Source organism: Colius striatus, chromosome 15, assembly GCF_028858725.1.
Source record: "Colius striatus isolate bColStr4 chromosome 15, bColStr4.1.hap1, whole genome shotgun sequence".
Taxonomy (NCBI): domain Eukaryota; kingdom Metazoa; phylum Chordata; class Aves; order Coliiformes; family Coliidae; genus Colius; species Colius striatus.
Window position 1 is genome coordinate 5,108,546 of NC_084773.1, and position 12,551 is coordinate 5,121,096.

At 37.2% G+C, this 12,551-nt stretch overlaps 1 protein-coding gene across 6 annotated transcripts in view; it reads right to left on the bottom strand.

Moving 5' to 3' along the window:
* Positions 1-12,551, bottom strand: part of DOCK3 (dedicator of cytokinesis 3) — a 199,864-nt gene that overhangs the window by 117,212 nt on the left and 70,101 nt on the right. For all 6 annotated transcript variants that reach the window (XR_009819784.1, XM_062008169.1, XM_062008167.1 and 3 more), the window contains exons 7-9: positions 10,950-11,034; positions 2,611-2,652; positions 1,220-1,374 (exon numbers count right to left, since the gene is read on the bottom strand). Coding sequence is in view for 5 of the 6 variants with exons in the window: in XM_062008169.1 (XP_061864153.1) it covers positions 1,220-1,374; positions 2,611-2,652; positions 10,950-11,034 (282 nt within the window). In the remaining variant the exon portion in view is untranslated. The remainder of the gene's footprint in view (positions 1-1,219; positions 1,375-2,610; positions 2,653-10,949; positions 11,035-12,551) is intronic.

Below are 12,551 nucleotides of genomic sequence, written 5' to 3' on the forward strand. Positions count from 1 at the left end.
AACTAATTAACTGTGAGTAATTTTGTTTTGATTTGCCGTTTGCACCTTTTCCCCTTAACAGCTATTTTCTGGTAATTCAGTAAGGAATTATAAACATGTCCTCTCAACTACATCAAAACAAGAATTTCTCACTTAGTGGGGGTGAAATCAAATGGTGCAACATCAGATTAGGCATTCTTGACATATCCTGCAAAATGCTCCTTAAGCTGCCTAACAGGCACATATTTAGAAGACACAATCAAGTCATTAGAGCTTTCCAATATAACCACTTTTTTGTGGTATTCTGAAGAGCTACAAAACTGTGACCACTCTACTTAGAGCCTTCTTGGATGAACATTACACACAACATAATGTTCTTCCAAAGAGAGAAAAGAACATTTTGGTGCTCTTTCCTCCCCTTGGAACAAACCTAAATTTGAATCTAAATCTAATTTGTTAAAAACTAGGACAGTTTTGACCATAGTGGCAAACATGGTTTGTGCCAACTGTCAGGGCAAGCCTCAACTAAAACTCAACAAATCTCCACAAATCAGACCAAGCTACACTTACTTAATTTCCAAGACACAATGCATAGGCTGCAACACTCTTCCACAAGTTCTGATGTTTTCAAAAACACATGCTTATAAAGGAAAATACAGTATATTACATATTTGCTAATATCAGTACCAACTACATCAATATACTGAGCAGTGCAGTTGTTCCAGCCTAGACAAGTGGACGATATGCGTATTTCAGTTTATATTGATAGCAGCAGGGTAATGAAAGCAAGCCTTATTGTAACAGGCCCGTAAGGCAAGGAGCAGATGAGAGTTCAAGAGCCACAATTCAGCACCCAAACACACAGCAGTCCTCCTTCAAAACAGCCATACAACGTGGCCCTGCCATTATTAGCACTTCTTAAACAAGTGCCTCAAGAAGGCAGCTACCGAACACTCAGACGTTCAGTAACGTGTGGCCGCCAAAACAGAAACCTAAACAAAATTCAGCTGTTCTGTGCCTTTAATGTTTCACCTATATGTAAGTACTAAATTCCACACACAATGATTAGTAGTACTGATATTCTCATGCATGCATTGCAGGACTGTCAGCTTTTGACTGGAAGCTTTCTCCTTCCAGTTGTGGCACAAGAACAGCTCCTACTTTTCTCCAACATACTTGCTTTGCTCATAACTTCTTTTATTTTTCTAGGAAGCTTTTTAGTTATTTGCTGCAGCCCTACCTGATCTGCTTGCCTTCTCGAACATCATACAAAGAAAAAAAGACATCTGTGTCTTCTCCAATGGTATTGTAGGTGAAGCTCTTCAGACTGAGGAAGAAGTGGTGAGGCACTGGCATACGGCACGCTTCCCCATGACGCTGACGAATTGTGTCCACCTGATTCAAAGCAAGGAAAAGGATTTGTAGTTCTTCACAAACAGAAGACACGTGACCACCTTGATAATTTTAATTGAGATTCTGCTCTCCTTTCTCCATCGACTAAAAGCTCAATCTCAAATATATTCTACCATAGAGACACAAGCCAGATGAAGGAGTCTTTTTTCCACTTGAATTTTGAATAGCTTGAGAAACCACGACAGCCAAGTAAATGAGAGGTGTGTGGTTTATGCATTTGAAATCTATTTTCATGAAGCAAACCAAGTCAATTCTATTTCTCAAATATTATCTTGATTCTGGTACCGAAAATGACCTTTAAGATAGTGCTAGAGTAGTTCTCGATGATTTCATTTAAAGCAGATGGACTTCAAAGCACTTTTAAGAATAACATTCATTACATTACTTCTTCTCACCAGCTGTAATTCATTTATGGAGGTCATTTAGGACTGGGCTTTACAGGCTAATATGCCCCACAGGTGTAACAAAGAGAAATCTTAATGACGATTGATGACATGATGAACCAATAAGATCAAATAGCAGAAAGGTTTACATTTTGACTCAGTATCCCAAGATCTATTTACAACAGTGAAAACTGAGGTAGACATAAAAACCCTCCTATAATTAGAAAGAAAATAATTGTTTAATTTTTATATAGCCCTTTATATCCATTCTGTCCTGATCTTAATAACCGGGTTGCATGAATATCCTAAGCTCACTAAGGCAGTCTCCTCTGAATGCACAGACAGCTACATGCTAACAAAGGACATCTTAAAAATTGTCAGTCTTTCAACCTAGATTTGTACTAGCTCACAAACTAGAGCTTAAATGATTTTTGTTTTGGATTTTACAGCAAATCCAGGTAAATCCTCATCCTTTAAAGACAGGTACCCGTGGAAGCACAGTTCTCCTAGAAAGATCAGACCCAGATTCCACCACCAGGAGAGGATTACATTACTACAGAAAGGCTATGTGAAACAGAAGCCTGCTAAGCCACCACATGTTAGGAGGTGGAAATAAGACTGACATGGGCACATTGAGACTTCCAGTATCGCTACAGAAATTGATTTTTCAAGAACATCAGTAACAGAGGTCTAAGTAGAAGGCCTTTAAGTTAGTTGCTTGGGGATCTTTCGAGGAAGTGTTCCACAGCTAGGAACTTACCCAATCATTTCCATCACACCATTACATACATTACCAAACAGAGACAACACAAATTCATATGCAGCTGATGTTTACCTGGGATGTGCTCTGCTGGACACTGTGTCTACTTGACAAATGCTGTGAAGATATAAAACAGTAAAATTTAAATCTTTTTGAAAGTAAGAAATATTTACACTGCATCTGGGTAGCATTAGAAAAGAAATTTTAAAACAAGACTCTTCAAGATGATGACCAACTTTTCATGGACTTTTTTTACAGAATATTATCACTCACAAGACCACTAACTCGCCTAAAGGCATTTTCTCAGTTAAGCCATTTCTTAGCCAAACTACTTGAATTTCAGGGGGTATTTACCTGAGCTTTAGTATATAAATGGTTATCACAAGCTAGACAGAATTTCCAACAGTGTAAAAGCTTTTTCTTTAATGCAGTTATCAGGTGATGGACTTTCAACCTATGTGTTCTCTTGCTGAACAGGGGACACCTCACCACTAATCCTCATCTACCAATATGTTGTATATGAAAAGGTGCATTTGTTTAAAAACATAGACATCTAGAAAGGATGGATTTTAGACTCTTTCTAAACACTTTGCTCTGATGAGAAAATGAAATCCTGATAAACTTCAGTTGGCCAACACCTGTAAAGAAGCATCAGTATAAAAAGCTGTATCTCTGAAACAGAACTCGGGTGATGATCCTGTATTTAAAGCCCTTTATGCTAGACGATGTCATAATCAGAAAATGGACTGCAAGTCTCACTGGAACAGTTTAATCTCCAAAGAGAGATTTAAATACTAATCTGAATTGAAAAAGGTTTCAGAGAGCTTTAAAAACCATATCATTAATGATTCTGCCATGTTTGTTCTACACACATTCATCCTAATATTAGCATTTCAAACTGGAATATTAACACTATCACATGTTAATAAATATTCTCTTCATTTGCCCCATCTCCATCCCCTTACTAAGTACCCAACATCTTATTCTGACCAAACACGCACTGCAGCTACACTCTGTAGCAGGACCAGCCTGATCTCTTGTTAAACTTATAGCTTCAAAAGAGGTGAAAGTAAAAGACAGACCAGAAAATGTGTTCAGCAACAATTTTTCCAAGTTATGCCACTGTCTTTCATACAGAACAAAAATAAGACCTTTTATCACAAATGGAGAAATAATCTTTATAATGAGACGAAACCAAGAAGATATTAAGTTAAATGGCATATTTTGACATCTGTTTAAATTCACAGTTATAAAAATGTCCTCTTTCACACTGCCAGCAGAAGAAATAATGACCTTCAGCTCCATTGTTTGTTAAACTAAGGCACTGGCTTCTGAATGCTAAAACCCTCTAAGTTTAGGTGGCTGAGTTGCCTATTTAATCATTTTGTCACCTGCAACAACTCAGAATCAGCTAGCATAGAAAATATCACTTTAATTTAAGCTGCTCAAGGTGTTCCTGGCTTCTTTTGACTGAAATTAATCTCTAAATGTGACTAAGAAATTGAGAGATAAACTCAAGTAACGGAAATAGGAGAGAGGAGGTCAGAAGAACTACAGTTTCCTTGCCAAACATAACTGCTTCGAGCTCACATTTAGGCAGATCTGTAACAGCAAGTGGCCAAAAGTCATGTTTTAAAGTTTTCACAATCAGAAGAGTAGATTTCACTAACTCTCTGCTTTTATGCTTCAGGACCATGTTATTACAATAGAGATAACCACTGACTAATTTTCCATAGCCTTACCTCTGGCTAGGCAAAGAACCCAAAGTGCATATGGTCCCTTGGAAGCTGTTTTTGGGTACATCAATGAGATTGAAAATAGCCAACATGGATTTATCAAGTGCAAAATCTGGCTTGATCAAGATAGCCCTGTAGAATAAAATAACCAGATTTGTAGATGAGGGAAGACTTGTAGCTGCTGTCTATCTTGAGTGCTGCAAGGCCTTCACCACAGTCTTCCACCACAGCATCCTTGTACCCAGGTTACATCTGGATGTGTAGCCTAACAGTATTGGTAAAAAACCTCACAAACAGTTGTCAGGCTCAAAAGCCAGTGGTTGATAGCATGTACTCTTCAGAGGTCTATCCTGAGAACCATGCAGTCTAATATATTTGTAGATGGTCCTATATTGGGGTCAGCAGTCAAAGTATTCAAGGAGGCGGCCTCCATGCAGAGGGATCTAAGCAATCCAGAGAAATTGGTTAAAAGGAACCTTAAGAAATACAACAAGGACAAATACACCAAGTCCTGCACCTGGGACAGACTAAACCTCCTGTGGTATAGACAGGGAATTAACTGGCAAGGGGCTGCTAAATGGCAAGCCAAACATAACTCAGGAGAGCACTCTGGCAGCAGGAAGGTTTAACAATTTACTGTTTCTATTAACAGGAATATAGCCAGTGGATTGAGAGTAACATTTTATTCCTTTTTACTCAGCATTCCATAAACTATAGCTGACACACTGCACTGCATTCAGCAAAGGACCACCAAAGCGCTCACAGTTGGATCACGTGCTGTATGAGAAGATAGTGAGGGAATGCAGCATTTTTAGCCTAGAGAAGGTTGGAAAGTGACCTGATAGCAGTCTCCCAATAACTATAAAGTTATCACCAAGAAGACACAGTCAGGCTCTTTATAAAGCTGCACAGCAGGAGGACAAAATACTGTGATCATAAACTACAACACAGGATACCACAGCTCTCCAATGAGGAAAAAATAATCCCATCAAGGCAGTCAAGCATCAGAGCAGAGACCTGATGTTTTCCCTTGAAAAATCTAAAGATCCAACTGGACAATGCTCAGAGTGGCCTGATCTGAAATCAGTAGTGACCTTGCATTTAGCAGGAAGCTTGACTAGGATCTCCCTCAAGGCTCCTTCTAACGTGAAAAGCCTTGCAAGACTAAAAATAGGACTGTTAAGAAACTCCATTTTCCTTCTAAAAAACCCACAATCAGTTTTGTCTTTGTTTTTCTCAACAGACAGTTGCAAACTTTTCCTGTGCAAACTTTAACAGATAAGATGATCCCTTTCAGTGTATCCTTCTTCATCATTCATTCTGATGCTTAACTTGAATCTTTGTCATTGTAACTTAGGCCCACTGATTCTTGTCTTAGCCATCATTAGCACAAAAAGATTAATTCAGTTTGTGGCTCCATTATAATACTGAAATCTTCTCCCACAAAATGACCTAAGCTTGTAGCAACCCAATCTGTACTTCAGAAGCAACAATTGACTGCAGATGTTAAAACCTTACACCTATGTTCTCACTTGTATCCTAAGCTTTTCAGGTAATTTCTTCCATTTCTCTATATTATTTGGAATTCTGATCCTTTCCTCCCACGTACTACCACTCTCAACTTTGTGTTTTTTGCATATTTAGCAAGCATACTCCCTATTTATCATACAGTCAGACGACAAATATCATCCAGATAAAAACCACTAGAAATTAAGACTATTCATCCCTCCTATTATTTAACCAAATTATTGACAAACATTCTTCACAATTTTGTTTTTCAGTATGGGTTTTCTCATTAGTTTTGTGTTTACTTTACAGCAATTTCACCCAGAACTGACGACCTGAAAATCTCAATTAAAAACCAATTAAATTCTGTATGAAAATCTGAATATGGTATCAGCTGCTTCTTCTCTACTTCACTACTCATTTATGTTCTGGGAGTAAATTAGAACTTTTAAAAAGTGCTTATTGTAAACAAGTTCACAGTCACTATCACTCACCTCCTTGTTGCATGGATGTTTTTTTCCTGTTGCAGCATTGTTTACAGGGACAGAATGATTACTGGCTCCGCCTTCTCCATCCCCATTTTTAAAGCTGTATTATATGCTTGCCCTTTGGCAGTATTCTGGAACCTTAAGCATCTTTCCAATGAATACCACTAACACATCTGATGTAGCTTCTTTAGACTTCCCAAATAAAACGTATGCAGTTCTAAATCCCCTGGAACTGTTAACTGCTTTATAAACTTCCCCTCTCCACTCAGGTGCGACTCCTCACTTTTCCATGGATGTTGCTAGAGGTTTGACACCTTACAGAGCTTGACAGGGGTGAAAAGGACATTAAATAACATGTAATTTTCTTGCATCATGTGCCAACTGGTTTCTCCCTAATATAAAACCTTTTCTTTTTTCTCTAATGACTTCTAGTTTGTTTTATTTTACATAAAACTCAGTTTTGATACAACTGACAATATCTGCTTGCTTCAGGTTAATTTGTGCCTTGTCTTTTCAATTTCTCTATTCACCCATTTGTGCTCTTCTATTACACTTTCCTATACTTCTGTTCTTCTGTACTTGGTAATGTTAATTTCCTTTTCATTCACTTGAGCGACTGAAGGAAGTAAAGAATTCTTAATTTATCCAGCTGTCTGTTAGCGAGTATCTCGTGGTTTGGTTTCTTTTTTACTTTACTGAAAGAGCTACCAATTCCCCTTACCTCTCTTTTCCCACCAATCTTGTTTCTTGTATTAGTTTTTATTGTTGTTCATCCTACTTCCTGTCCTAACAACGCTTGGTAAGCAACTCCTCTAATTGCAGTCTCAAACAGTTTTTTATCTTTATAGTCTCAGCAGACTAGGTTTTAGTACCAAATGTACATAAATCTCTCCTCTGACAAACTGCTTTGTGAAATGAATCAACAACAACAACAAAGTCACAAAGATTTCATGAGCTTCCTGCAGTTTGTGTCCGGTTGGTTTTGTTTTCTAGCAGAGTTGTGGGCAACTGAAGTCTCTGTTATCAAGTTTTATAACTGCTCGTTCTTATCAATCTCATTTTCTGTCCCATTAAAGAATATAATTACGAAGTGATGGTTGCAGTACTTTGAAACTTGCCTATTTATTAAGAACTGTGGTAAACTGGTGGTGATTTTTTCAGACAGTTGAAAGAAACGGCTAACATCGAACGGTAACATGGCTAAGAGTTGTGCCTTTCGTGCACCTCTTAAATTCACCCTGAAGACAAACACACAAATCAATAACTTCATTGAAAAGCTAAACATAGTTGATGACCAGGTTTGAACATTACTGATTTTTGCACATGTCTCCAAACATTTGTCTTACAATCCCTTTCTCTTAGAAGTGCTGTCCAAGTGTTTCTGATATCCTGCCAGACTTGCGTTGCTAAATGACTGCTTCAATTTAGTGGCAACTCCAGCACCGAGCTCTGTGGCAGAATTCTGACAATATACTTTCCCCCTACTTCAAAAGTAATGTAAATTTGGAATAAGTGTTCCATCATACCAATTAAAACCACAAACGCTGTCGAAGGAAAGGGCAATTTGGTTTCCTTTAGGAGCAAATAACAATTTCTGATGAATGCTGAGCTTGTACAAGGCCTCAAAGCACAACAGTTCTGACAAAGAGTTGAACATGGCAGCCATACAGTACTCACATATATACTTAGCATTGAAGCATGAGAGCTAAAAAAGATATCCAAATGTTAAGAATGAAAATTTACCGAGGCAAGCAATGCTAAGTCTAAGGACTCTGTATAAAATGCTTGAATTTGTTGTCACAGATAGGAAAGTCTAATATGTTACCTCATCCATTGCTCTGCTAATATGTGACTCTTTTCTGTTACACTTAATACTCTACAATCCTGCAAATGAGAGAAAGGAATTGTGTTCTCACAACTACTCCCATCAGAGTATTTCACAATGTAAAATCTCATTGCTCATTTGAGAACCTATTAAGTGTTTTGCAAGAAGTAAGGAGTAGTCTCTCTGGGTTTTTGTTAAGTACTAAAAACAACCCTAAACCAATTAACTCCCCCCACCTTAAATAACACCCCCCTCCACCAGTACCCTCCCTCCTTCAATTTCTGCCAAATTTAAGTTGAAGAAAAATAGGTTTGCAGCTGTTTTGGTTCCTGAAATTGCCCTCTGACTATGAAGAAGACTCGATTAGACAGCACTGTCATCTTGAATTTATAAACTAAAGCAATAGTGAAGTGTGAAGTGACTAATGGCCATGTCCTGATATCAGCACAGAACTGAGCAGCAAACTGTGCTGTGGACATTTTCTCCAGGACTAAGATGGGTGACATAATTGGACTACTTTGACAATTAAATATTAGCTATTTGCTGTTATACAAGTATTGAGAGTAAAAAAACCATGCATACACAGAGTAATAAAGCAACCCTGTTAGTAACTTATCTCTCACTCTCTGAGTCATTACTGATTTAATTTGTACTGAGTTATTTCTGTACTGTATATGAACAGCAACATCATGCAGCCTGTTTACAAAACATGTCTTTGTTTTAGGGAGAAGTACATCTTGCATATCTGAAATCCCCACCTAGATGTGGACCTATCACTCCCTAATCTTAGATAGCTGAAAGACAAAAATAATTTACACCAGAAAACTGAAAGTTTACTAGAAGAGACTGAAACAGTAACAAAATTTATGTAAATAAAACACTGTTTTCTTTGGAAGAGATGAAGCTCAGAAGTTGCATTAGAGAAACTGTTTGTTGGGGATTTTTTGGTTGGTTTTTTTGGATGGGTTTGATTTGTTTTTTTAAATAAAGTAGCATCTCAGAAAAGGTCTTCATTCACTTTCCACTGAACATTACAAGCTGTTTCTCCCTTTACAGGTACACCATGATGCAAAACAACATTAATGTTACTACATAGTCAATGTACACAGTCAAATTACATACTCAATAATGTGATTACAAATTGCACAGTCAATTACATAGTCAACAAAGAATCAAAATGCAGTTAAACTGTGAAAGAATTAGTTGCTTTACAGTTCACTAATGCCACAATTCACTTCCCTAAAACAACTTAGCTTCACTGTGTGCCAAAGTGACTGTGCTAGTGACTAAGAATGACAGAATTTGGATCTCACTGCAATGAAGGAATTGTACTGCTTTTCCTGAAAATAGAAACACTCTTATTCGAATGCACCACACGCTTTCTAAGGGACTTCGCCACACAGCAGAGATGGCCTTAATGTTGAAGGATTAGTTTTGTTTAAATTAACTTACTCACTGGTCTTCCTCCTTCCTTCCCTTATCTGTGAGCTAAAAAGTCATTGGAACGGGGCAAAGATGTTTATTATCTATGCAACTCCTGGAAGCAGATCTTTCACAGAAATATTCATCATCTGCATCTGTAGAGACTCTCCTGAAAGAATTAGTGGCTCTCATGGACTTTCTGGACTCACACAAACTGTTAATGGACTCCTGGCTCAAGAAGCTTTAAATAATGGAATAAGTAGGCTGATCAACACTAGATCCTACAACAGGAAGCAGTTCTATTTCTCCCAGCAAGGTAATAATTGCTGTTTTCAGTAACAACCAAGTAACCCAAGAGCATGTTAATCTGTTTACCTTCATTATATATCAATAAAATTTGCCAGGACATCTGCCTGGCTCATGGTGCTTTCAAGTGAATAGACCTCTGAAGCTTTCAAGATTTTGTATTATTTCCCATCTGACAGAATTCAACGTTATATTTGCAAAAGCCAGTGGCAAACTGCAGATTATGTAATGTAACATTTGCAGAATAACATGCAGGAATCAGAGGCCTAGAAAACCTGACCTATAAGGAAAAAGTGAAAGAAATGGGGTTCTTTAGCCTAAGGAAGAGAAGACCAAATGCAACTTTGCAAGTCTGCAAGTACATAAAGGGTGGTGCAAGCAGGGAGGAATAATCTGTTTCTCTGTGGACATGACAGGAAAATGTGAACCTTGACCTGCAGCCAGAAGTCTCTATGTGTAAGATCATCATTTATAAAACCTCCAAATAGTAAGAACAGTGAACTGAGCAGAAAGATTGCCTGGGGAGGCTGTGGAGTCATGACCACTGCAGGTATTTTACAGAGAAGAAATTGTCATGAAAGGATGGAGACCACTTATCCTGACATTAAGCAGGAAAATAGACTATATAAACTCTTAAGATTTCCCAGACCTATGTTTCCTTAATTACACAAATAAATGAAAAAATATTATTCCTACTTCATTTAACATTAGTACATTGATTTTAGCAACAAAGATCAAAGTTTAAAAGGATTCTCATTAGTTGTATAGGATGAATCTGGTTTTGTGGAACTTCTCTTGTTAGCCCCAAAGCAATAGATCTTAAAACCAAGAAAATTGTAGGAAGAAACAACATTCAAAGTTACCTTCTCCAGTTGTCATACCACGTGACCTTGTAAATTCAAATTAAAATGGATATAAGCATGTCATTTCCAAAAGAAAGCTGGATCATTCTTACCAAACTTAGAGTACTAGAGACACTGACTACTCTGGTAGTGAAGGTGCAAATGTAAAAGACATTCAGTTTACACTATGTTAATCAAGAAAATATATAAAGCAATAAATAATGTTTTTTTTCCCCATTCTTTATCTCCCAAAGTGGAAACTCAAAGGAATCTCCCACAGATTTCTTACCATTTTATAAAGATCAGAAACACTGATCTGATCTGAATCCACAACCTCAAAGTCCTTCCGAGGAACTAAATCCAGGCCCAAATGTCTGCAAAAGAGAAGGAAGGAACAATAGTAAGAGCAATATATTAATGTGTTCAATATTATCTATTCAATGTATTTACTCAAGGGCAAGGACAGAAGAAATACTAAACAATTTAAGTATTTTTGAGATTTTTAATAACTAAACAGGCAATCTTTTGAACCAAAACTAAATGTCAACATCAACTTTCACTATGAACTGGTTACTTGTTGTTCACCGACTTCAGTGGAGCAACAGCAATTAAAAGTGAGTTGAAGCTTTTGGCCAGGTATGTTGGTGCAGCATCCAGAACAAGTTAATTTCATACATGGAAACGTGGTAGGCAAATAGAGTTAGTACTTTGGTTTCTACTGCAGTATTTGAGTAGGTTTCTTCATTACATAATGTAACCCTGTCCAAATGTGCTAACAGATACTGCACCTTGGGAAGCTGCTCTGAAATTCCTGGCATTCAAGTCTATCATTGTATAAACATACTGCTTTTTAATAATAAACAATAACTGCAATAACAATAAGAATTTTAATCGGTAACACACACACAAAGAACTATTTTTATTACCCTGGACAGAAGTAACATTTTGGTTCAAATCAAATACATAAACTATTTTAAATGGAAAAGATATCGGTGCAAAAGGGACAACTAGTTAAGAAATTCTGTAGTAAAGAGGGTAGTTCAGATCACAGCTGTGTGTTAGTAGTAGATAGACAAGATAATTTGCATCCAGAAAAATAAATGAATACTATTAATGACTGACTAGTAATTGTAGACTGTAGTACAAGACAACCTAAAAGGTATCAAAACCCAACTTAAGCTCCACACATCTTCAGGTTCTGAGGCATAGCTTCAAGCATTACAATAGCTATTCTAAACATACACATTAGGAGTAAAACTAAAGAAACACACAAATGAACCATTTTCCTGCTTTCACCTTACATAACTTTGATACTTTATGTACAGAAAGTTTATATCAAAATTCTTAATAGTCTTAAGGGAAAAAAGAATAGATCAGAAGAGGTGACCTCCTGGACTACCTTTGCACTCTTTCTGTCACCAACTAAAAGAAAAGCGAAAGTCAATTTCATTTTGTGATCAGAGAGGGAAACATTCAGCACAAACCTGTTCCTGATGGCAAATGAAACATTTTATTTGGAAAAAAGTCTCTCAGGTACCACTGAATAATTATATGGTGCAATAAGCAGAAACCCCCAGGCAATACAGTGTCTCTTTCTGAGCAATTCACTTAAAACAACAGCAAGGAAGAACCAGTGGTTATTACGAAGCCCAGTTCCCTTTAATGACTATTGTATTTTTCATTATTTCCCACAAGTTTCCCAACTCTGTAATTCTTTTTGAAACTTTGCTTAATCAGGTTTTCCTTCTTTAATTATACCTCTAAACCTTTACATCTCAAAAATATAGCTCAGTCCTGGCCTACTTCCTGACAAACAGCTGTTAGGCAGTTCTACAACTGCCACTAAAAACACTGTACTGACAAAGCATTTCCACATTCTCAGGTCTTTGCC